The sequence below is a fragment of the Coptis chinensis genome, chromosome 3, assembly GCF_015680905.1.
Source record: "Coptis chinensis isolate HL-2020 chromosome 3, ASM1568090v1, whole genome shotgun sequence".
NCBI lineage: Eukaryota > Viridiplantae > Streptophyta > Magnoliopsida > Ranunculales > Ranunculaceae > Coptis > Coptis chinensis.
In genome coordinates, this window is record NC_141458.1 from 117071930 (window position 1) to 117098519 (window position 26590).

Genomic DNA, 26590 nt, shown 5'->3' on the forward strand with positions numbered 1-26590 from the left:
GAGAAGGTCTCAGATATGATATATATGGTCTTTAGTCATAAATTACATCGTGGTATGATTATTCCTTATTGCTCCCTTCATATGAAAGTGTTGAGTAAAGTATGTTTGTACAAAACTTGTAACTTATATTCTCATGGCAGCAAATGCTATAATTAGGGAAAGAAAGAAAAGGAACTATTTGTGCATTAATAATGTTGTATTTGGTGGGTGGGAGAACATTATTTGTCTTAGGCAAGGACCAAAATATCGATATCGGTGAATATATCGGTGTATTTAAAAACTGATATATATTGGATATATATTTATTTTTTGTGTGATCAGTCTAAACTATTTAAAATATCAAAAATATTGGAAATATCGAATTTATATTAAAAAATGGTCAAAAAATCAAATGATATATATTTTAAAGGGGATGGTTATATGAACTCTATTAAAACGAACTCCAAATGAACTCCACCACTTAACTCAATGAACTAGAAGGATTTTTGGTGGAGATGTTTTCCACACAATAGAGATCATCATGAAAAATCACTCATTTTGAAGATGTATAACCTCATCAAAAATCATTTAGAAAGTTATGAAATTATCCAACATTTTTTAATTTCGATACAAAGTTACAAAGCATGTTCTCCATCCACACATCTAAAAAAAAAAAGTTCATTTTGTAAGTTTGTGGAGTTCATATAACCATCCCCTATTTTAAATATCATAAATATCAATTATATTGGTGATATAAAGTTTTATATCGAAAATTTCAATATATATTGAAAAAAAAGAATTCAATATTTAGTAGATATATATATCATAAATATCAATATTGTTGTACTAAAAAAATGATATATATCGTTGATATTTTGGTCCTTGGTCTGAGGTACAGGTACATAACGCATCCACTATAGACCTACACAGTAACTACACACCACACCAAAGACAATAGCATGCCATATTTTAGACCAACGTGATTCATATGTGGTGGGAAGTCATTGCTTCATTGGGTCACTTGGGTGAACTTTTTGCAGAGAGCAAGTAAATCATCATCAGACCCTTGAAGCATTATTACGCACAACCCTGCCACGAGTACAGCAGTAGTACCCCCACTGTTAACATTTTTATTTTTATAATTGAAGTTGTTTTCTGGTTAGTATGACAATTGACAGTTTGACACCCACCTTTAAAGCTGCTCCATTTAACCTTTTAAGCTAAGCAGTTACAGTGGGCCCAAGGCCCACTACCTTTTACCCACCGACATATTGGACTCCCAACATTTCGATATCACTGATTTTTCCCTACAAAAATAAGACAAAATTTTGACGATACTTAAAACTCAAAATTTGACTTCACGTAATCCCCAAGTTTGACTAGTAAAATGGCATGATGGCACAGGTTAACCAAACATCGCCTTATCAGCGCAAGATAGCGTCGCCCACTTCAAAATTCAACTACCACACACGAACAGTCTTCTTAACAAGTCTTCTTCGATCAAAAAAAAGAACAAGTATTCATTTTCGAGGCCGAGGATGAAAAGTCCAGGTACTCACTGGAGTAGCAAGAAACAGAGTTTGGAGGAAAGATCAGATTTCAGTTCTGTTTCTTCTAGCTCGTCTACTAGTAGGAAATCGACTTCTGGTTTCAAAACTGCTGCGAAATCTGTTGCTGTGGCATTTACTTCCTGTTTCACGCCCCCGGAGACTAAGTCTTCTTCTAGTTTTGGTGAATCCGAGCCTCCTTCTTGGTAATTATCAATGATTGTGGATAAGTCTATGCTTAGGTTCTCTTTGTGACTTGTGACACACATACGCTTGTCATTGTTATGTACTAGTATGGTACTAGAGTCTTCATTCTTTGTATATTGTCTAGTTTTTAGATGTTACAGCTATCTGATTGTTGATTGTATATTTGTATACGTAACGTTCTTTAACTAATTATATCTGGTATGAGTATCACTCCAAAGTCATGGAATAGATATTAAGTTTGTGTCATTTGGATAACAGAGTCTTGATTGAGTTTGAAGTATTGTTAATGGTGAATTTAGTAGGGAAACCACCTATAAAGGCAACCAACTCCCTCAAAGCACCGTACTATTACTTCTATTTTGACCATGAAACTTGGGTTAGTCGCCTGCACAATGCCAATCTAGAGAAGAAATGTCTCTTTCTTTCTTTTCTTTCTTTTTTTTTTTTTTTTTTTCTTTTTGTTTCGATGTACAATTTCATGTTTAGTACTAGCAATTTGTATACTTTACTTTTTTGTTTGTTATTCAAGTTTTATACCAGGATAAGTCTCTCTATAATGGTGTGAGCTTGTATATTTACACCGGATAGTTACTGATTTGTATGTTCTGAAACAATGTACAATTTCCTGTCAAAACACACAATTCCCAAGAACATCGCATAAATTTTTACCTTGCAGCCTTCTTATTGGTTTATGCTGAAATAATAATAATATTGTTATTATTATTATTATTTATTTTTTCCGTGTGCAATGAAGGTTGAGGCAGTTGAGCACAATGATTAAAATTATTCATACTTTTCCTTTTCTTGTGTCATTCATGTCAGATGTTTCGAGTGCTGGTAGTGATAGGAAACGTAGTTCCAGACGAGGTATTTATACCAGTTCATACAATTCAACCCAAACAACAGAACCTGGGACTTTGAAATTTACAATGCCAGAGATATACAAGGCTACCAAGAACTTTGCTCCTTCCTTCAAGATAGGACAAGGTGGTTTTGGCACAGTCTACAAGGGAAGACTGGATGACGGCACCCTTGTTGCAGTAAAACGTGCGAAAAAGGTCAGGTTTTCTAGAGTTTGTTCAGTAATTCGTACCTTTATTCCGACAATTGAATGAGATAGAAGATGGATGTGACTCTATTTTTGCATTTCTTGACAGAATGTGTATGATAAGCATTTGGGTGTGGAGTTCCAAAGTGAGATAAAAATGTTAGCACGTGTAGAGCATTTGAATTTGGTCAGGTTCCATGGGTATTTGGAGCACGAAGATGAAAAGATTGTCGTGGTAGAGTATGTTCCTAATGGAACTCTGAGGGAACGTTTGGATTGTGAGTCTTCTGCTTCGACTGCATGCTCTTTCAGCCATTGTCTTTGAAATTTTACTTTTTTTTCTTCTGTAGCAACTTAAAGGTTCAATGGGTCAAGTACAGGTTTAGATGGTAACATTCTGGACCTTGCTGCACGGTTGGATATTGCAATCGATGTTGCTCATGCAGTTACCTATCTCCATATGTATACAGGCACGGGTTTATTGCAATTTATTTTAGTTTCTTTCAATGTCGATGTTGGAGAATCCATAGTTTGTTTAATTGGTGTAGTGAACATGGACTGAAAGAAATGAGGTGGTGTGACTGTTTGGTTTGCAGATCACCCTATCATCCACAGAGATATCAAGTCTTCAAATATTCTTCTCACAGAGAACCTTCGAGCCAAGGTGGCTGACTTTGGGTTTGCTCGCTTGGCAGCTGACAGTGATACAGGTGCCACTCATGTATCTACTCAAGTTAAAGGAACAGCCGGATATTTAGACCCAGAGTACCTAAGAACCTATCAACTGACTGAGAAGAGTGATGTTTACTCCTTTGGTGTGTTGCTGGTGGAACTAGTGTCAGGCAGGCGTCCTATTGAGCCCAAAAGGGAACTCAAGGAACGGATAACAACAAGATGGGTATGGCCCTTTTTCTTTTTCTTTTCTGAATTCAAGAGACGTAAAGAGCTCCATTTTCCATGTAAAATTTGAAGGAATCTTAATAATGTGGATTATTGAGCATGCAGGCAATGAAGAAATTCACTGATGGAGAAGGAATCCTAACATTGGACCCAATGCTGCTACGGAATCCTTCAACTAACCTAGCAGTAGAAAAGATTCTAGAGCTGGCCCTGCAATGCTTAGCTCCAACAAGACAGGGCCGACCAAGCATGAGGAGGTGTGCTGAGATTCTTTGGGGCGTCCGTAAAGATTTCAGAGAACTTTCTGCTTCAGACTTGCGGTCACTTTCTTCTCTTTCCCAGAGGTCTATTTCTATTATAGAAGATTAAGTGATCAGCTATCCAGTGTTGGACAAACTTATTAAGAGTACTTCCTTCAGGAAAACGTGTAGTTTGCAAAAGAAATTGTTTAGCTCGCCTTTTCATGATATCATGATCCACTGGCCAACGCCTATACATTTGGGGTAATAGTTTGATGTTACAACATTTCGAGGAGAAACATTGAGTTGGGATATACCATTTTCACACCAAGTTGTCAAGCATTCATGGTTTCAAGTGGTAGGCATTGGACAGAAGGTGTTTTTTGTTGCTTCAAGATGCTAGCTAGCACTTTGCGGGTCGAGGGGATCTCTTGATGAGTTTAGCTTGATGAATCCCTCTGATTGTTTATAGTGATTGAATTCAAGAATGTAAAATAAGTGTATGTAGCAGTTGATGCGTTTGTAGTTTCTTGATGATCCATTTGGGAATTTGTATTTTAAACAATTCAATTATGTTGATGTCTTGAGGTTTGGTTCAGTTTTGTCAATAAGTTTGGATTCAATTCTAGATGTAGCTGAACGCCCGAATATCTCATTTTGATCCAGTTCATTTTAAAACCCAGAAGCTAGGGATGGAGTTCAACGCCTGAACGTGAATTTAGATAACAACCCAGCTCAAAATGTAGACAGAGAGCTTCCCTGTGAATTATATTCACATAACACTTTAAATGCAGGCTAATTCTGTGATGCCATTACTCATTATTAATGATTAACCACTGTATCAATGATTCCATGCGTAGGAAGTCCTAAGCTCCTAACTAGATCCAAATAATAGTCTTTTGACGTCATCTTTATACACGCTCGTGCATCAGAATGACTTGCGTCTTTGAGAACATATTCTCATTTTCATCTTATTACTTGTTCTATTCCTTGTGGTCTTAATGTACCCAATATGAGCCATTCCCTAATGATGGCCCACTTTATTGTGATGAGAAGTCTTCCTTTTTTCCTTCATCTGATGTGATTTCTTAGCCATGTTGATGTCTCTCTAATTCAACACTAGTCCCTATTCTTCATGCCTAAAATTTTGCATCATGACCTTGCTTTTGTAAATTAAAATATATCTTCCAAATTCCAAAATGCAATAAAAAACATATTATGGTTTAATTCATTAAAGTGTAAGATTTTTTTTTCATCGAAGGTTCTTGGTCTTTTAATATATTTTTTACGTACCATAAACTTTGGCAATAATGCAATTTTTATACCGAACATAAAATATGAAGAAATGGTCTTCTCTGAAGTTTTCTTTTACAAAGTTTATTCCCGGTCTTTTGCATTTTTATTTGAATAATTGGTCATTAACTAATATTTTAACCTACAGATCCTAAATAATGATATTATATTAAGTTAGATCAAAACGGACATTCAGGAATATCAGTGTGAACTAACTCAACTAAGGTCTTATTGTAATTGGCAGGTTATTACTAAACACGCCCTACACGGGGTACTATTAGAATAGGAAATTGGATTGGCAGGTTTTGTTGTTTCTAAATTTCTACGAGCATTTCATATGAAACGCCAAGCAATCCATTTCAAAGATATGCTATAATTCCAGCCTCAACCTAAATATCTAAGATGTCTGGTGATGCCTGTTTTGTAAATTTACTATACCAACATTAATTCTCGAAATCAAACAATTCATTTATTTTGCTATAATATATTTTGATGTTTTAAATACAATTGGCTAGCTCTTGATCACCAAAAGTTATTTTTAATTCTAGAATACAAGTCAAGCACTATTCTGGCTCAACTTGGGGCGTAGCTTGTTTCTGGGATCATGTTTGCGTTGCTGTCATAGTTTGGGATTTCAGAATTCTGAGAACCTAAAAAAATAAAATTGAAAATATTTTGACTCATGTCATATTTTGATTTCAAATTAATTTTCAAATAATTAATATTTTGATCCCATATTTTTTCTTTTTTTTTAAAATATTAAAATATCCATTAAAATTCAGACATTTAGTTCGGAATTGTGAACACTGGTTGCTGTATGTTTATATGCGAGCAGCGTGATCGAACACATTGTTGGGAGTTTAAATTGGCTGAACTTATAGTCTTAGACATTGTTAGGGATGTCCAAACGGGTACCCTCCATTTTTGGTTTTAACTTCGATCAGATTTGTTAGATCATGGACTCATGGATCAAGGTTATTAGATCTCAAGATCTGAGAAAAAACCTCTTTTCATCTAATTAATCAAAAGCTTTATTGGATTTGACCGCTTTAACTTTAACATCGTGACGTCATCCATTTTTGAAAAGCAAAAGAAAAGAAAGTAAGAAAGCAAAAGAATTCCAAGACAATAACTTCGCAAATTTTCTGAATCTGAATGAAACTTAAGAAGACCATCAAAACCCACCAATCTCTTCATCAGCGAACGTGTGATTGGGTTGTCTTTCTTGGGGAGTTGTTGGAGGGAATAGAGTAAAAGAGTAGTAGGGTGCGGCCAAAAGGTAATTTGTCTGAAGACCAAAAGTAAATAGTAAATGAGAAAGCACTAAAAGTTTGTTGAAGATAAATAGATAATAAATGAAAATATAGTTGTTGGGAATTATGGTGCAGTTAGGGTTCGGGTTTTGGTCGGGCATTTTATCCTATATAAATGGGTTTTGGGTCTCGGGTTCGGTCTGCGATATGGTTTTTTTTTAACCAAGATAAATAGATAATAAATGAAAATATAGTTGTCGGGAATTATTGTCCCATTTTTTATCCTATATAAATGGGTTTTGGGTTCGGGTTCGGTCCGGATATGGTTTAGGGCTTTTAACCCTTTATTCGGTCCGGGTTTAGATTGACCAAACCCCACCATATGTACGGGTTTTGTCGGCTCGGGCAGGATTCGGTCGGTTTTTTTCGGGTTTTGAGCGGGTTTCGGGTTTTGGGCAGAATGGACATCCCTAGACATTGTAGAGCTCCATTAACTTCGATCAGAGTGTCATGGACTCATGGATCAAGTTAGCTAACTGACCTATTCGGCTATTCCAGACTCCTGTCTCGTTTTGTGTTTTTGTTTTGTATTCCAGTGACTTGGGAGTTGGGACTGAACTAATTTTAGAGCTCGTTTGAGAAATGAATGCTATGAACATATTAAAGCTCCGACGTACTGAAATAGTAAAATAAATATGAGGTAATCCTCATTTTCAAGTTTCAACTACATAGATCAAGTTGTAGTAATTTATTAGATCACCGAATGCTGTGATCATTGATATGTAGCTCCAAAAAAAGATATAATCTACACGTAGCCTCCATTGAACATGGACAATGGGACCCAACAAATTGGTTACATTCACTCGTTTTGTGGGGGTGGAGGTGAGAGGGCATTTTAGTCAAGTGGAACAAAATAGTTTGGGTGCATTTAAAAAGAGTCTGAAGAAATCTAAGTATCTAACTAAAGCTTTCAAAAAATCTGCAAGAGATGGGTGTGTCGGAAGAAGTCTTTTAGTTAGGTTTCCTATTTACATTTTCTGTGGTGCGGTGATATCTAACGTATACTCAGCTTTCTGGTTTGAAATTCTCAACACAGACGTAAAGTTTATGTAATTTTTAACCTACACGTGGAAGTCTTTTTGTAACTAAAATATTTCTGGTTGTTCACAGTTACTATATAAAAACAAATTCAAATGACACCAAATGCTGCTTAACTGTACTCAACAGATTCTCAGCTTTTAAACCAAACTTGCATAGACAGATGGCAGTAAAGACGTTTGCGTAGTTACTTTGATCATAGCAGTACTATTAGTTGGTTATTCGAATCTTAACATAGAATTCTATCAAAAGCTACAGCGGGATATTTAAATTGAGTGCAATGCTATGTTACATCTCTTTCAAAGAGCTGCGCGTTGCAATTCAACCAAAAATGTATCATGATTGGCTAATACTTTCTCTTTGATAACGTCAAAATATGTTGGTCAGACAAACAGAATCACAGATCAAACAACTTTACTCTTTGTTTTCGCGTTATACGAAAATGTATATATTACAGACTTAACACTGTGTTAAACTGCTAGTACCAAGCTTCTATAACAGTATAAACCTGTGTTAATACTTAATACTGTTAATAGTATCTCAAAACAGAACATCTTCAAGAAAAACAATTAAAAACAATTGAATTTTATATTTCTTCTATTCTTAGATTAGGTAATCACTTAAGAAATGACTTAAAGTTTTGAGGACCTTAATTAGTTGAGAATTTGAGATAGGAAGAGGTATGTCCCTTATTTGCATTTTTTTTATATTATTTTTAAATTGTGTATTTTATTAACGTGTGGTTGGGACATTATAGTTGTGTGTATATATATATCTTAAGAGTACCCTATCTTAAATAGTTCTCTATTGTTTATGGTCAAGTGAGTGTAAGCTTAAAAAATATTGATTGTTTATTTTTTTTAAATAAAATAAAACTCTTTAGAGCATCTCTAGGACTTTGTAGTGGAGGCATCAAAGCATTCCCAATACAAATCACTATAAAGGAAATTGAAAGTTTTCACTTTTGAATACCAAAAACCAAAGTTGGTGACTTAAAATTAAGTCACAACGATGGTAGCAATTACTACTGAGATTTTCACTGAGTTGTGAGTTTCAGTTTTGGACAAAATGTTTCATTCCGTTTTGCGTATTTTTTCGTTTTTTTTTTTTAAATTTCAGACGGGATATTTCATTCCGTCCGACGCGTTTTTATTCGATTTTTACATTCAGAAATAATCAAACATCCCGTCCGAGATTTAAAGTCACCACTACATTGGGTACCCTCACTTTGTTTTTTACCAAAACGGTAGCAAAGAAGGAAAATTGAGCCCGTGGAGGTGAAAAACACTTACATTGGGAATGTTCTCAAGTATCATGTTTGAGGGTAGATTTGAAACAAGTATCCACAAACAATAATCATCTCTAGGTAGGAGGCAAATTTAGTGGGATCTATTTTAATAGTTAACAATTTAAAAAAAAAATCTAAAAAATTGGATGTGTTTTGGCTAAATGGGTCCCATTTTTAAATTTGTTTAATATTAAAATACTCATTTTCTCATTAAAAGTGCAGTTTTTGTTGCCCAACACTAAGAATTTTTGTTGAAAAAAAAAAACCCATGACACTCTCACTGTTCACCTCCGTATTTGAGTCCATATAAACAAACCAACAAATTTAGTCAAAATGCGGTTAGACGAGTATGCGTATTTGAGTCCAAAGTGTTGGATTTATCAAAATGCCTGAAACCGTCAAATTGACCATGATGCCTCCATGTCTCTTAGAATTGATTGAGTCTCTTTATTAAGTACACAAAATTCCTATGATGCAAAAATTAAAATAGAAACATAAATAGATGGAAGGTCGTGGAACTAGTTTAAACTTTAAAGAAACGGAAATAAATGCATCTGAAAAAAACTCTAGAGTTACCTTTTTTTTCTCCCTTTCTGTTGCGTATAACCTCATAATTAAATACTTTATACGAAAACCTATTATTTCATTATATTACAAATATATAATAAAGAAAGAATCATTCAGTTTAAACAAAAAAGAACGCATAATACAAGGAAGAAGCAGTAATAAACAAAAGCAAGCAAGAAAGAAACTCTCTTTCTTCCTTCTTCTTTCCGTTTCAATGTCTTCTTGTCTTCTATATTCTTCTTCTTAGATTCATCTTCTGTCTTTTTCCACTTGTTCCATAATAATGTCTTCTTCTGGCTTCTCTTCTTCTGGTGGTAATGGTGGTGGTGGTGTTAATAATAACGGTTTCTTTCTCAACAACACAGCTGGTTTTAATACCGGATCACCTATGATCAACAATGTTCAGCTTCAATATCGACAGCAACTTCAAGATCAAATGTCTTCTGTTCCTCTGCCTCGAAGACCAACACCAACAACAAGTTTTGCAGCAAAAAGACCATTTTCAGAACAACAACAAGGGGTTCTTTTTCGATCTGTGAAACAGAGAAACCAGTATAATCAAACCTCACCCATCTCTCCTCTTACCCCGTTTGATTTCTCTTCATCACTCACAGGTCAGACTAGTATTTCCAATAATTCCAATCATCCCCATCTTCAAAATTTTCGTTCTTTATCTACTAACAACAATTTCTATACTAGTAATAATGGTTATAACAACCACCACCACCCAAGTTATTTGAATTCATCTCTTTCTCAAGTTTATTCTTCAAATCGAACGATGGGATTGGAGAATTCTTCTAAAGAGATTGAAACAGAGAAGAAAATGAGGAATAAGCTACAAGAATTGGAGAAACAGCTGCTAGATGACGATGAAGAAGATGATGATGTCGTTGTTACAGGTGATTTTAATTCTTCTTCTTCTATTGTTACAACTAGTGAATGGAGTGAAACTATGCAAAGTCTAATAACACCAACTCCAGCTCCAACTCCAAAACCATTTTCTCCAACACCCTCTTGTTGTTCTTCTTCTTCATCCTCTTCTCCACCACCTTTAATTTCTTCATCCTCAAAACAGTCTTTCATCGATATTGCTAATGCAATTTCAGAAGGAAACACTGATGTAGCAGTTCTAAAGCTTGAAACTTTGAAACAAGTTTGTAATCTCCGTGGTGATTCAGAACAGAGATTTATACCTTACATGGTTTCTGCACTTCGTTCTAAAATAAACCCAACTGAAAACCCACCACCCATTCAACAACTCTTTTCCAACGATCATGTGATTGCAACCCAAATGTTATTTGAAGCTTCCCCTTGTTTCAAATATGGTTTCATGGCTTCAAATTTAGCAATTGTTGAAGCCACAACAACAAGTAATGTTATTCATGTCCTAGATTTTGATATCGGTCAAGGTAGCCAATACATTACTCTTATTCATGCTATTGCTGAGAAACATCAGTCTAGAGGAATACCCATTTTTATTAAAATCACTTCTGTTGTTCTTAATCAAGATTACTCTGTTAAACAAGAAGATCAGAGAATGGTCGGGGATAGGTTGAAAAAGTTAGCGGATCGGGTCGGACTCGGGTTTAGATTCAACATTGTTGAAAAGCCCATTTTCAAGCTGAGTCAAGAAACGCTTGGGATTGAGTCAGATGAAGCGTTGGTTGTGAATTTCGCATTCAGGTTGTTCAAATTATCGGACGAGAGTGTTTCGACTGAGAATCAACGAGACGAGTTGTTACGTCTCGTGAAATCGTTCAGTCCACGTGTCGTCACTCTGTTAGAACAGGAAATGAGTTCTAACACGGCTTCGTTTGTTGCACGTGTCGGGGAAGTGAGTTCTTATTATTTGGCGCTGTTTAACTCACTTGACTCGACTATAAATCGGGATGGACCGGAACGAGTTAAGATTGAAGAGTGTTTGGGACGAAAAGCGGCGAATTCAGTTGCGTGTGAAGGGAAAGAACGAGTGGAGAGATGTGAAGTTTTTGGGAAATGGCGGGCCAGGATGAAAATGGCTGGGTTTGTTACCCGGCCATTAGGTCAACACGTTGCTGAGTCAATGAAAAGTAGGTTGAATACGAAGTATAAGAATAATTCCGGGTTTACTGTGAAAGAAGAGAGTGATGGGATTTGCTTTGGTTGGTTGGATCGTGTGCTCACTGTTGCATCAGCTTGGTGTTGAAAACTTCACCACAATTTATCTGGAAATTATATGTTATTTTTTTTTTCCACACATTTATGTCTATTTTTATTCTATCTAAGATTCTAAAGTTAACCTTTTTGCGTGCTTGTGTAATTGTGTTTGTAGATAATATTTATTTTATTTTTTCTATGGATAGGAAATGTTAAACTAAAGGAAAACAAATTAAAGAGGGTGTTGGGGGTACTAAAGATTTGGATATATAAAAGTTTTAATGCGATGATGGGGATGGACTAGATGGTTGGTTATCTAGATGTAGATACAAATGGTGGTGATAGCACCAGTGTTTTGAGATAGTGCTCGACTACAAAGCTAAACAGATGTTGTTATGTTATGTTGATGGAGACCTTTCTGTTTATTATGAGTGGTGTTTGTGAAGTGTGGTTGGTTATTTGTATCACATTCAGTGGGTATGCCAAATTTCGGATACTTGTTTTCATCGTCAGTGTATTAATATAGTTTTACGAATAATTGAATATTTAGAAAGCTAGAGCTATAAATCAATGTTTAAAGGGAATTCGGCTTCAGCTAACGTTTTCACATATCCGTGAATGTTGGACGAGGGGGAAGAGGTGGAGTCGACTCGTCTGAGTTTTGTGTCTTGTACGCTTGTTGAAAAGTTCAAACGCTGGAACCACTTCCTCATTAGTCATTACATCAAATCATTACAATTTCGACTTTGTAAAAGCCCAAAACCTTGGTTTGATGCCCAAGCATATAAGGCTTTTAAGTTTTAACCCATGGGATTACGTAAAGTTTAAAAAGAAGTAATTGTTTTTCAATGAGACAGGGTTTTGAGCCAGTTCTATTGAACTGGTGAGGTAGAAGGCAAAAATTTTGCTCCTCTATCACGTGTCATTCAAATCACAAAATAAAAAGAAAAACAAATGCAAACTAAATCAGTTTATTTTTTACTATGGCTTATTTTTTTTTTTTTTAAAATATACAACTGTCATCATCATCATCAAAAGTTAATAATGTTGTACCCGAATAAAGAAAACAATAAGAGACAAGGACAGAAATAACAGGTAATAACCAAGACGCGGATTAGGCTGTCCTTAAGGAAAGATTTCCCCCCTTCCAATGGTGCAGAAAGGCAGCAATGTCGTCTTTCTCACATAATTCAATAGTTAACAGCAGTTTGACTTTGCACTAGAACAAATTACCCTCTAGAACGGCAGTATAACTCTCTTTGGCGGCTGACAGTAAGAAGAGAAGAAGAATAGGATGGGGTCGAGTTCTATTTCTCTGAAAGTGTGAGTTGCTGTTTTCTGGGGATCCTCTATATAGACGCAAGGTCCTGTATTTATAGAGGTAAAGTGGTCGGTTCCAGATAGGATAAGGACTCACACTTCCACTCTAAGTCGGTTTCAAACTCTAAGAGATAAATCCTCATCCTCAAACTCTAAAGAGATAAAGACTCATCCTCAAACTCTAAGTCGGTTTCACCAACAGATAAGAAAAAACCAACTAGACACCGAAACTAGTATTTAGAAATACTCTTAGAGATTCAAACAATCCCCTACTATTTTAAAATACTAATAGTCTCCCACTATTTTGGAATAGGATATTACAAAAGAAATGGGTTAACGAAATGCCAGAGAGAATTGAAAAAATAATGCATAAGATATTGGTGTTTTACGGGCTTAAACCAGTCATAGGGTAACATGTCTTATAATATGTGAAAGTGGTGGATTAAAAAATCTTTGAACCAACATTCCCTTATAGTAAAATAGATCACATGCACCCACATTGCTCTTTCATTATATATCTGTTCTGCGGTGTTGCGCTTTTTGGCCCCTGGGCTGCCTGTGTTCCATGAATGCTCTAGAGTACTTACCTGAATACTCATAAGAACCGACCCAGTTCTACATTCACGTAGGTGGATATCCATCAAGTGTACATTGCAGTTAAAATACACTATCTCATAAACAAATGGACTATGGATTCCAATAAAAGTAAAATAACTCATTCTTTTCTCATTGCAATTCAAGTTATACAAAGTATACAAAAAATGCTATCTAGTCATAGGGTGGGACATCTCAAAGAAAGACAATAGCATACCAGAGCGACGAGGTGACTTGTTTTTCTCTTTGAACCTACTTCATGGGATCTCCAATCACATAGGTGGGGTTGCCGTCAGTGTCGCCCTCTATCTAAGGCAAAAGTCACATCCCCCTCGACATTTCAACCACTTGTCTCCTGTTAAGCGGTTTTTTCAGAGGATCGGCCAAATTTAACTCTGACCTCACATAATCTAGAGCCACAACTCGGATTCCAAAGAATCGCTTTATAGATTGTAGTCTCGCATTTAATATGCCCTTTTTCCATTATACAATTTGCTTTTTTGCATTTGCTATTGGCCGACATCCACAATGCATAGGTACAAATGGAGGCGATTTTTGTACCAATAGGAAGATGCGCCAAGAGGTTTCTAAGCCACTCAAAGATCGGACTTGCTTTATCTAAAGCAATAAGCTCGGACTCCATGGTTGAACAAGCTATCAAGGTCTGCTTAGAAGATTTCCAAGCGACTGCACCTCCACCAAGGGTGAAAATATAACTACTAGTGGACTTGATATCATGAGAACCAGATATCCAGTTTGCATCACAATAACCCTCTATCACAGGTGGAGTTTGTCTAAAATGTATGCCGTAATTTATTGTTCCTCTCAAGTACTTGGCTAGTCTCTCTAACGCACTCCAATGTTCATGGCTAGGACAATGAGTGTATTTGCTTAACCTGCTAACTGCATAAGCAATATCAGGTCTAGTATAATTCATCAAGTACATGAGACTACCAATAATTTGGGCATATCTAGACTGAAGGACATTATGTTGATCATTTTTTTAAAGTTCACTAGTTGCCTCATAAGGTGTCGACACAGGCTTACTATCATAAAAGTTAAACTTCTTCAAAAACTTCTCAACATAATGCTCTTGTGAAAGCGTATAGCCATCACTATTTCTGATAATTTTGATTCCAAGAATTACTTCAGCTTCTCCCAAATCCTTCATTTCAAATTGGGAGGATAAGAACATCTTGGTGTTTCTCACAACATCAAGGCTAGGACTCATGATTAACATGTCATCCACATATAGACAGATAATCACATATGTATTCACATCAAAAGATTTAAAGTAAATACATTTATCAGCATAATTTATGTGATATCCATTAGACATCATGACACTGTCAAACTTTTCATGCCATTGTTTTGGCGCTTGTTTCAACCCATATAAAGACTTAACCAATTTGCATACTTTTTGCTCATTCCCTGGTACTATAGTACCCTCTCAGTGCATCATATATATTTTTTCATCAAGATCACCATTCAAAATGCAGTTTTACATCCATTTGATGAATAAATAAATTATGAATAACAAATGGAGAGCCATTAGAACTCTTATAGAAGAAATCCTAGTTACATGAGCATAAGTATCAAAATCGTCAATGCCTTTTTTCTGGGAGAATCCCTTGACTACTAGTCTAGCCTTGTATTTCTCAATAGAACCATCTAGCTTCAGTTTCTTTTTGAAGATCCACTTATAACGTATAGGTTTCGCCCCAGAAGGTAGATCAACTATCTCCCATATGTGATTAGCTATAATCGAATCTAGTTCTGAGTTTATAGCATCCTTCCAAAAAGGTGCATCTCGAGAACTGATTGCCTCATTATACGTCACAGGATCATCATCAAGAAGAAACGTGTAAAAGTCATCACCAAAATTGGTGGATTTTCTGTCTCTTTTACTCTTCCGAATTTCTTGTTCAGAAATTTCAGGATCTGTTAATTGTTGTTCACTAGGAGCAACCAACCTCTCAATGCCAATTTTCAAAGGAAACAAATTCTCAAAGAAATCAGCATTTTTACTCTCTATAATAATGTTAGCATCGACAAGGTTATTATCAGATTTTACTACTAAAAATCTATATGCGGCACTATTATGAGCATAACCAATGAACATACAATCAACAGTTCTAGGTCCCAATTTTCTCTTTTTAGGTTCGTTCACTAGAACCTTTGCAAGACACCCCCACATTTTGAAGTATTTCAGGTTAGGTACATGACCTTTCCATAATTCATATGGTGTCTTATTCTCTGTTTTCTTGTTGGGTATCCTATTATGTATATGGCAAGTAGATATGATTGCTTCCCCCCACAAGTTCATGGAAGCTCCAGAACTTACAAGCATAACATTCATCATCTCTTTTAGTGTTCTATTTTTCCATTCAGCTACTCCATTTGACTCAGGAGAGTATGGTGGAGTAGTCTCATGAATAATGCCATTCTTGTCACAAAAGTCTTGGAAGGGGTTAGACTCATATTCTCCACCCCTATCAGATCGAAGTCTTTTAATCTTACAATTAAACTGGTTTTCAACTTCAGCTTTGTACTTGAGAAATATCTCACCTGCCTCATGCTTGTTTCTAAGTAAATATACCATGGTGTACCTAGAGAAGTCATCTATGAATGTAATACAATTAACCTTCCCCCCCTAGACATGATACTTCTGAATTCACCCAAATCCGTATGAATAAGAGTTAGCAATCCAGTTTTATCTCTAGAAACAGTTCTGCAAGGTTTCTTTGTGGCTTTAGTTTCAGCACATATCTCACATTTATCATTAGAAATATTAGAAATATCAGACAATAAACCGCATGCTTTCATTCTTTTCATATACTGAACATTCACATGTCCTAGTCTACCATGCCATATATTAAAAGAGTCAAACAAGTAAGCAGAAGCAGATTCATCTTTATTAATAATAATGTTGTCAAGTACATTCAACATGAAACGACCACTGTTATTACAATAACATTTCCCAACAAAACCCTCATTCTTCGTCAGAACGAATTTGTCACTCTCAAAAGTCATCTTGACCCCCAGCTTTTTCGATGGGACACGAAATCAGATTCACCGAATCTCGGGAACATGCAAAGATTACATTACTAAGTGAAAGGGTTTTCCCTGAAGTTAACTTCAAAAGAATCTTGCATGTTCCCTCAACAGGAACAGACTTTGAGTCACCCATATAGACCTTTTCATCTTTCACTAGTATGTAGTCTGAGAAGGCTTCAACATCACCACAGACGTGGCGGGTGGCACCAGAATCTAGTACCCAGTTATTCTTCCCAGTGGTCATGAACACTTGTGACACCACAACAGCAATAATATCATCTCCCTCAACCATATTAGCATTGGGAGGATCATCAGTGTCTTTCTTGTGCCTGCACTGGAAAGCCCTATGTCTAGGTTTACCACAAACATAACAATTTCCATTGCCAGTACCACTCCTTTTAAAAGAAGTGCCTTTGACCTTGAAATTCTTATTTTTGTTGTACTTCTGCTGTTTAGAGGTTTTGTTAGATTTGCTGGGATTACCTTCAATGATGTTGGCTTTAGAATGGAATTCCTTAGATAACACATCATCCCGAGTCTTGTTCTTTTCCTCTATGTGAATGTGTATGATCACATCCTCAAGAGTCATTTGCTTGCGTTTATGCTTCATACTATTTTTATAGTGTTTTCAAGACTCGGGGAGTTTCTCAATCAAACATCCAGCAATAAAGGTTTCGGGTAAATCAATACCTTCAGTTTTCAAATCATTAATCAGCATATGAAAATCATGGATTTGAGACATGACATCTCTATCCTCTCTTATCTAGAACTTTAGAAAAGTCCCAATAACATATTTCTGAGTACCAGCATCCTCTATTTTGTATTTTTTGTTCAAACTCTCCCATATATCATGTGCATTCTTATTTGAACAATAAATATCAAAAATTTCATTGGACAAGGTACTCAAAATAGCATGATGACATACCTTATTCCCATTGAGCCAAGCAGCTTGATTTCTTTCGAAATCATTACACTACTACATAAAAACTCATATACCACTGTTATATATAGTGGTAAAAAGCCTTTAGCCACTGTTTTCAAACCGTGGTAACAACCACCGTGACAAATACTTCTAACAGAACTGTGGTAAAAAAATACCTATTATATACCACGGTTTTAGCTAAAACAGTGGTATTAGGATTTGCAAACCGTGGTTAATAGTCTTTATAGTTTTCTCTATCCGAGGTGAATAGTGGAAAATAGTGATGTTATATACGACAGTTGGATAAAAACCGTGGTTTATAGAATATCCTTATACCTCAGTTCTTACAAAACCGTGGTTTATAGACATTTAAAAAAATAAAATAAAAGCCCCAAATTATTCGATTTTCATCATATTCAACCCTGCAACCTGTCCATTTTCACCATATCCACATTGGATTTAAAAACACATTGCTCAAATAAACAATTCATAGTGCAACAAACAAAAAAAATAAATTTAGACATTGAATTGCTAAAAGAAGTTTGAACTTGTTCCATCCGGCCAAAACATCAAAATAATAATGACCAACTTGTTCCATCTAAAACATCAAAATAATAGTGACCAACTCCTCCATGTCTAATACCATCATCACTCTCCAATTTCAAGTCATCACCAATATAATGAGCTGCAGGAGCTTGTTTCAAAGTAACTATATAAACCGATGCCCCTCATTTCTTTTCATGAAACAAAACACCCCAAGTAAGTTAAAACTTTCTTCTTCAACAGTAAATTCTAAAACTTTTCTAGTACTTAGCTCATTTCTTTCAAGTACTAGAAAAGTTAACCAACAAAACTAAACACACTAGTCTTCAACTACTTTAACACAAGTTTAAAATGTGTCCCATCCAGGAATATTAGCTGTGGCCTCATTCACCTTTGTCACTAACATGACCTGCAGTTGAAAGATTTTGAATGTAAGGGAGTGAGGACTAATGAAGTTTTCTTATAGCTACCGGGTGTTAAATGCTAGCACAAACGTAAAGATATAATGTTATGTATGAATAGCAGAATTAACTTCAGGCATATGGCATACCACACTCTCCGGAACTCCAGGTGGTGGCAAGGACAAGTTTCTTGGTGGAGGACCACGAAGATATGATCTCTTGTCGAAGCGCCACTCCCCAATTTTTCCATATGTTAGCTTCCCCTGTAAATGTATCAATTAATAAAATAGATAACTTTAGAACCAATAATGCATCTATCCCATTCATGTGAATGTGCAACAAAAGGAGGATTAGCATTACTTATAAATAAAACCAAATGAGAAAAGAGAAAACCATCATCAATTCTTAAAGGTGTTTACAATTAAATGGGAAAAATGCGACCCACCTTCAAAGAGTAGTCACATCCATAAGTATAATGGATAATAAAATTCTTTCCAACCTCAAGATCCTATGGGGGCTGTTTCACCAATTTTGAAACGTTTTAGCACATAACATAGATAATTTTTTTTATCTATCACAACTTATAAAGAGAAAAAAACATGTATCATAAAGTCATCTGTTAAGACTATTCACGCTGAAGTTTCCACAGGTTTTCTTCCTTAAGAAGACACATTCAACTAAAGGATATACGCTTGAACTTGCGGTTTCCAAAATAACTTTCCCAAATACTATGTTTAGCAATAACATTTTCACAGAGATGCATCTTTACCGGTACAAACATATGTGTGGCCTTTTTGGATTATCTCGGACCTAAAGAATCCGTCATCCCCATATCGTGAATGTTCTTTTCCCGGACAACTTCTTGCCAAATCTGAAGTCTACAAAGCTGTATTAATGGGGAAAAATACATGTTAATAATCTAATATCTAACCTGTGGTTGGAATGTCAAGTCGCTACATCCCCGATACCAAAAAAAAAAAAGGCCACTAACGAATCAGATCATAACAATGACAAATTTCTACAAAACTTTCAGCTCCGTAATGACTACAAACTTTTGAAGAAATTTTCGTCATATGTCATAAAAAGACCTTCCCAGGACACAATCTAATCCGGAAAGCGGATCCACCCCAAATTTTGCTAAGTAAAAAAATTTTCTATTGCTTTAGAAAATTATGCATATCAAGGAATATGTACAAATACAAACACCCATAAATGTAGCTTATAGTATTTTCCAAGACCAACCTGTACATAGCTTCGCTCTGACAATGACCCCGGCCTAGAGAATCGTGCAGATGATCCATCCAATGGGGTATGAAGTATTGAAACAAACGGGCATGCCAGGCATGTGTTCAGTAATATTCCAATGTGTGTTTGATCAGCACAAGTGCATATAATTTGTGGTGTAAAAGTAGATGGAATCAAGCTCTTCATCAGGTCTTTCTCTTTCAAGACTTGTGCTTCTTTACCCAGCTGCTTAATCTTTTGCTTTGAGAACCTTTTCAAGCTAAAGATGTTTTTCTGTTAGTGGTCAAATATGTAAAGAATCAACTATCACTATATATTAAAGCACAAATTAAGAATATAAGCAATCACCAACTTTGAGCCTCGAGAAAGAACAAGCCCGGTGTCATGTAATGTCGTGGAATACATACATGTTCTCCCTCCTACAGATCAGATATTATTGAGTAATTCAGATGTTTATCTAATAAGCATAGCATCACAACACCATGAACTGAAGAAGGTTTAACAAGAAAATGTATTTTTGTTTAGGTCACCTTACCAAAAAATTTTGAACTTTTGCGGATTGGAAGCATCGGTTCTCTCAGATTCCTTTGGATAATTCAAAGTAATATCCTTCAACCTGATTTCCATGATATCATACAATTAGGAACATGAAATATTAGTTAACTGGGGATAAAAAAAAAAAAAATCCATCAAAAAGATTGAAACATACTTCAATGAGAATCAAACTTCTCCTTTGTTACAAGAACACATACCACATACCACATCGTGCCTTGAAGTCTATACAATTTGCAATTGGTTTCACTTTAGAATTCTAAGTGAGACATAAGTAAGACACTCCCTGCCTTGGCGTGCCGAAGGAAGTGTCCCTGTGATAATGTGGGACCCCTTGATCCCCACGACCCAATTTTTTTTATGTTTCTATATTGTAGTCGGACTAATTTTCCTATATAAAAAGTGTGAGAGAAGGCCGAAACTAACTTAACCGTATCCTCCCCCCCCTTCAAAGAGTAGTCACATCCATAAGTATAATGGATAATAAAATTCTTTCCAACCTCAAGATCCTATGGGGGCTGTTTCACCAATTTTGAAACGTTTTAGCACATAACATAGATAATTTTTTTTATCTATCACAACTTATAAGAGATAAAAAAAAAACATGTATCATAAAGTCATCTGTTAAGACTATTCACGCTGAGTTTCCACCAGTTTTCTTCCTTAAGAAGACACATTCAACTAAAGGATATACGCTTGAACTTGCAGTTTCCAAAATAACTTTCCCAAATACTATGTTTAGCAATAACATTTTCACAGAGATGCATCTTTACCAGTCAGCAGCATATGTGTGGCCTTTTCCCTGGATTATCTCTGGACCTAAAGAATCCGTCATCCCGCATATCGTGAATGTTCTTTCGCCAGACAACTTCTTGCCAAATCTGAAGTCTACAAGCTGTATTAATGGGGAAAAATACATGTTAATAATCTAATATCTAACTTTGTGGGTTGGAATGTCAAGCTACATCCATCGATACCAAGAAAAAAAAAAGGCCACTAACTTAATTGATCATAACAATGACAAATTTCTACAAAACTTTCAGCTCGTAATGACTACAAACTTTTGAAGAAATTTGAAACCAACAATCATATGTCATAAAAAGACCTTCCCGAGGACACAATCTAATCCGCGAAAACGGATCCACCCTAAATTTTGCTAAGTAAAAATTTTCTATTGCTTTAGAAAATTATGCATATCAAGGAATATGTACAAATACAAACACCCATAAATGTAGCTTATAGTATTTTCCAAGACCAACTCGTGTACATAGCCCTTTCACAGCAATGACACGATAGCGGCCGCGTAATCGTCGCGGATGATCCATCCAATGGGGTATGAAGTATTGAAACAAACGGGCATGCCAGGCATGTGTTCAGTAATATTCCAATGTGTGTTTGATCAGCACAAGTGCATATAATTTGTGGTGTAAAAGTAGATGGAATCAAGCTCTTCATCGGGTCTTTCTCTTTCAAGACTTGTGCTTCTTTGTTGCTTAATCTTTTGCTTTGAGAACCTTTTCAATCGGCATGTTTTCGTTAGTGGTCAAATATGTAAAGAATCAACTATCACTATATATTAAAGCACAAATTAAGAATATAAGCAATCACCAACCCTGAGCCTCGAGAAAGAACAAGCCCAATTGTCACCTAATCTGTGGAATACATACATGTTCTCCACTCCTACAGATCAGATATTATTGAGTAATTCAGATGTTTATCTAATAAGCATAGCATCACAACACCATGAACTGAAGAAGGTTTAACAAGAAAATGTATTTTTGTTTAGGTCACCTTACCAAATCGAGAAAATTTGAACTTTTGCGGATTGGAAGCATCGGGTTCTCTCGGTGATTCCTTTGGATAATTCAAAGTAATATCCTTCAACCTGATTTCCATGATATCATACAATTAGGAACATGAAATATTAGTTAACTGGGATAAAAAAAAATCCATCAAAAAGATTGAAACATACTTCAACAGAATCAAACTTCTCCTTTGTTACAAGAACACATACCACATACCACATGCGTGCCTTGAAGTCTATACAATTTGCAATTGGTTTCACTTTAGAATTCTAAGTGAGACATAAGTAAGACACTCCCTGAAGCGTGCCGAAGGGAAGGTGTCCCAGTCGTATTGTGGGACCCTTGATCCCCACGACCCAATTTTTTTTATGTTTCTATATTGTAGTCGGACTAATTTTCCTATATAAAAAGTGTGAGAGAAGGCCGAAACTAACTTAACCGTATCCTCCCCCCCCCGCTAACAAAGAAATATTAAACCGGTGGGAGTAAATTGTCCGGCAAAAAACAAAATGTTGATATCTTAATACCTTCAAAGAAAGAATAAATCACATTTAAATAGACTCACAAGTCAAAACAAGAAACTTATAAATAACCGCAGCAATATGTCTTACATCAGTGCTAGCTCCCCGAAAGACGACAACTTTTCAGCTGTATAAAGTTGCAGAACCCTGGCAACCTCTTCATTTTTCTCTTCCTGCAATTCCAAAATTAGTTATCATACATCACCAAGATCATTCAAAGCATGCAAGAACAGATCAACCAAAACTCGCTACCTTATCAGATATTAAAAAAAAAAAAAAGGGAATAGAATCAACTAGCCTACAACAATTAGAATGGAATCTGTATTACTTAAGAAAGAAATTTCAATCTATTTCAGGAAAATATTAATTGAAAGAAAAAAATACTAATCAAATATATTTTGACACTATTACCTGGGTGGCCAAGACCACAAACTCACCACTGCCAACAACATAAAAGCAATCCCCCTCTCCACCCTGCAACACGGGAAAATTAGTTCAAAGATCCGGGAAGTATCTAAAGATGCACAAGAAAACTCTACTATATGTTTAGCTCAAATAGCATATTTATAGTGTAAAAGTGGTTCGGGCTTGGCTCGTTTAAGCTCGGCTCGTTTAACTATATGAGCCAAGCTCGAGCTCAATTTAAAGCTTGTGTAATTAGCGAGCCGAGCTTGAGCATGGTAAAGCTCGGCTTGTTCCACCCTTATCTGTGACAGCGTGTGAATCTTAATACATGCAGTTATCATTGTCAATAATAGTAGATTGGCGGAGATACACCCAAACACTAAGGTTCCATAAGAGTGGTTATCTTAACCGGTAAAACGGACCTAAGGGTGCATTGGTACAAAATAAAATAAGAGGAATGAGAGTAAAGTATACACTAGATAGGGGTCCAAGTCTATCCTACCCTAATCGGTATATATTGGGCAAATCTCCATAAATTTCTCATCACAATCAATTAATGGCGTTGAAACTTTTCAATAAATTATGGGAATATGGGCTAAAATGAGAAGGAAATGAAGAGCCAAGAACCGGTTAGTATATGGATGTACACGAGAACACCATACATTATATGGATGTACTTCTCTGAGTTTGTGTTTCTCTCAAGACATAACCTAGCTTGTAATTTTAAGTGAAGTTGCCAAGTTGGTGATCATCATTCTTCAAGAAATTTAGAAACATGTGGGGGCAAGAGCAGGTGTATACAACTATCAAATATGATTAAACAATCAGTAAAATATACTTCATACACTTAATTAGGTCCGGTAGAGGTTATTGTTCTCTTATAACTAATGCAAAGTCCCAAATACCCTTGTCTCTCCAGCTCTTGCATGAAATCAGACATAGCATTACTAATAAACAATTTAGTCAAACACTTTATAGACGGACTACAAACCCAAAATAGGGAGATAACATCACCCAAACAACACATTATTTCCAGTTAAGCAAATTAAGGAGTTAAGAAGAAGACAACTTATAGAGGATGCAATCTAAGTTTCAGATTGGTAGAACTACAATAAATTTTTCCAAACCAACAAGAAAAGAACAGAAATAGAATGACTCTTTCAAATTTAATTGCCAAGAAGACACATGAGGATTTCTCAAAAGAGCGGTAATTTGACGATAATCAGGGATTACGCACCATGAGCTTTGAATTAAAATGACAAATTTAATTTATAAATTTTGAAATCGCAATAAAAAGAAACACATAAAATTTTTTGAACTAAAAGCCAGAAATTCTTACCGGATCAATTGAAAATGGAGATTTTTGGAAGTGACCAAAATTACAAGAGAGAGATAGAACAACCTTGTCGAAATGATGAACGCAGCATCGGGAGAAATCTGGGGAGAGAGCAGAAACCCTAAGTGACAATTGAAAAGAGGGAGTTTTAGTTGTTTTTTGTCTATTTTTATTTTTTCTCTTTTTATTATTTCTCGAGCAAGTGATTTTGGAGACTCTTTATCCACGGTAGGTGTAAATTTTGGAAAAACATAAACCACCATTTTTCGAGAAACAGTGGGGAATAAGAATATCTTAAAACAAAATGGGCGATATTTGGTAGTACCGTGGCATATGCGGATATTATATACTACTGTATCACGTAAACAGTGGTATTTGCTTGTACCTAGATTTACAAGGCGAAATGTACCGTGGTAAATGACTATAACCCACTATTATTATAAATACAGTGGTATATACCATTTGACCAACCGTGGGTAATGACCCTTTTTGTAGTAGTGTTAGAACCCTCCACGGGTGCTGTATCAGTGAGATATTTTGCATAGCTGAGTACATCTAGGGCTGTGAATACCCTTTCTCTCCATCGTTTGAAGTGTGAACCGTTGAAGGATTCAATCTTTGACACATTGGGTAAGTTGCGAGCATTCAATAGAGGTGCATCATCTCTCATAGTCGAAGTAACTTCCATGACTCCAGAATTGATTTCTTTGATCGGCGTGGTGTCAACAGGTGTAAACATCTAATTCTTTCCTTAAGATTGTTATACCCGAAAAACAATAAGAGACAAGGACAGAAGTAACAGGTAATAACCAAGGCGCGGATTAGGCTGTCCTTAAGGAAAGATTTTGTCCCTTCCAATGGTGCAGAAAGGCAGCAGTGGCGTCTTCCTCACATGATTCAATGGTTAACAGCAATTTGACTTTGCACTAGAACAAACTACTCTCTAGAACGGCAGTATAACTCTCTCTGGCGGCTGACAGTAAGAAGAGAAGAAGAATAGGATGGGGTCGAGTTCTGCTTCTCTGTAGGTGTGAGTTGCTGTTTTCTGGGGATCCTCTATATATATAGACGCAAGGTCCTGTATTTATAGAGGTAAGGTGGTCGGTTCCAGATAGGATAAGAACTCACACTTCCACTTTAAGTCAGTTTCAAACTCTAAGAGATAAAGACTCATCCTCAAACTCTAAGTAAGTTGGTTTCACCAACAGATAAGAAGAAACCAACTAGACACCGAAACTAGTATTTAGAAATACTCCTAGAGATTCCAACAAATAACACCTACCGGCAGTGGTTATTACTCATTAGAAATAAACAAATCTTAAGACTTTATCCACCTTAACTAGAAATTTAACAAGTGTGTAAAACAATTATGTTGCAAGAAATCCTTAATATATCACCAAATCTTAATCCAAACAAACGAACTTCAAATCATTTAAACTAAAATGGGTATTGAGGGTATCTCCTAAAACCTCAAAGTTCTCAATTTTAAAAGAAAAAAAAAAAAAAAAATCTAAATTAATCTATAGAAAACCCAACACAGCAAATGAATAAAAAAATTGAGGTGTTAGTTTTTATATTAGTCATGTTGACATTAAACTCATGTATGGTATTTTTATTGATGAAAGTGTAGTGGGGTTTTTAAATGGGGACGGGTGTTTTCAATAAATACTAGAGAGAGAGAGAAGAGAAGTTATTATTTTTATTTATATTTTTTAATTTTTGTTGTAAATTAAAGAGCACGTGAGTGAGAGAGAGAGGGGAGGAAAAATTGCCTTCCATCTCAACAGGTCACTAGAACGGGCTCAAAAGAGATAGGGTTTCGAGCCCGTTCTAGTGATCTGCTGACGTAGAAGGCAAAATTTTTTACTCCTCTATCATGTGTCATTTAAATCACAAAATAAAAAGAAAAACAAATGCAAGCTAAATAAGTTTATTTTTCACCATGGCTTATCTTTTTTTTTTTTTTTTACACTTCTATAAATATGCAACTGCCATCATCATCATCAAAAGTTAATAACTAACACTTACCGGTAGTGGTTATTACTCATTAGAAATAAAACAAACCTCAAGACTTTATCCACCTTAACTAGAATTTTAACAAGTTTGTAAAACAATTAGGTAGCAAGAAATCTTTAATATATCACCAAATCTTAATCCAAACAAACGAACTTCAGATCATTTAAACTAAAATGGGTATTGAGGGTATCTCCTAAAACCTCAAAGTTCTCAATTTTAAAGCAAAAAAAAAAAAAAAATCTAAATTAATCTATAGAAAACCCAACACAACAAATGAATAAAAAATTGAGGTGTTTTTATATTAGTCGTGTTGACATT

General features: G+C 35.6%; 2 protein-coding genes across 2 annotated transcripts; both read left to right on the top strand.

Moving 5' to 3' along the window:
* The first annotated feature begins 1375 nt into the window (after nt 1-1375).
* Nucleotides 1376-4518, top strand: CRCK2 (calmodulin-binding receptor-like cytoplasmic kinase 2). The gene is made up of 6 exons (XM_086596510.1): nt 1376-1730; nt 2555-2791; nt 2891-3059; nt 3162-3251; nt 3378-3679; nt 3787-4518. The coding sequence occupies exons 1-6, from the start codon at nt 1518-1520 to the stop codon at nt 4048-4050; spliced, it is 1275 nt and encodes a 424-aa protein (XP_086452636.1). The 5' UTR covers nt 1376-1517; the 3' UTR covers nt 4051-4518.
* A 4852-nt stretch (nt 4519-9370) lies between these two features.
* On the top strand, nt 9371-11711 carry SCL8 (SCARECROW-like 8). The gene has a single exon (XM_086596513.1). It carries the CDS (start codon nt 9703-9705, stop codon nt 11602-11604), a length of 1902 nt encoding a protein of 633 aa, XP_086452639.1. The 5' UTR covers nt 9371-9702; the 3' UTR covers nt 11605-11711.
* The last annotated feature ends 14879 nt before the right edge of the window (nt 11712-26590 follow it).

What these genes read in the sequence shown, in the direction of transcription:
- SCL8 (XM_086596513.1), top strand. Translation starts at nt 9,703, where the DNA reads ATGTCTTCTTCTGGCTTCTCTTCTTCTGGTGGTAATGGTGGTGGTGGT.
- CRCK2 (XM_086596510.1), top strand. Translation starts at nt 1,518, where the DNA reads ATGAAAAGTCCAGGTACTCACTGGAGTAGCAAGAAACAGAGTTTGGAG. An exon ending in GTGAATCCGAGCCTCCTTCT is followed by an intron (nt 1,731 to 2,554) that starts TGGTAATTATCA and finishes TCATTCATGTCA; the next exon opens with GATGTTTCGAGTGCTGGTAG. An exon ending in TCTGAGGGAACGTTTGGATT is followed by an intron (nt 3,060 to 3,161) that starts GTGAGTCTTCTG and finishes GGTCAAGTACAG; the next exon opens with GTTTAGATGGTAACATTCTG.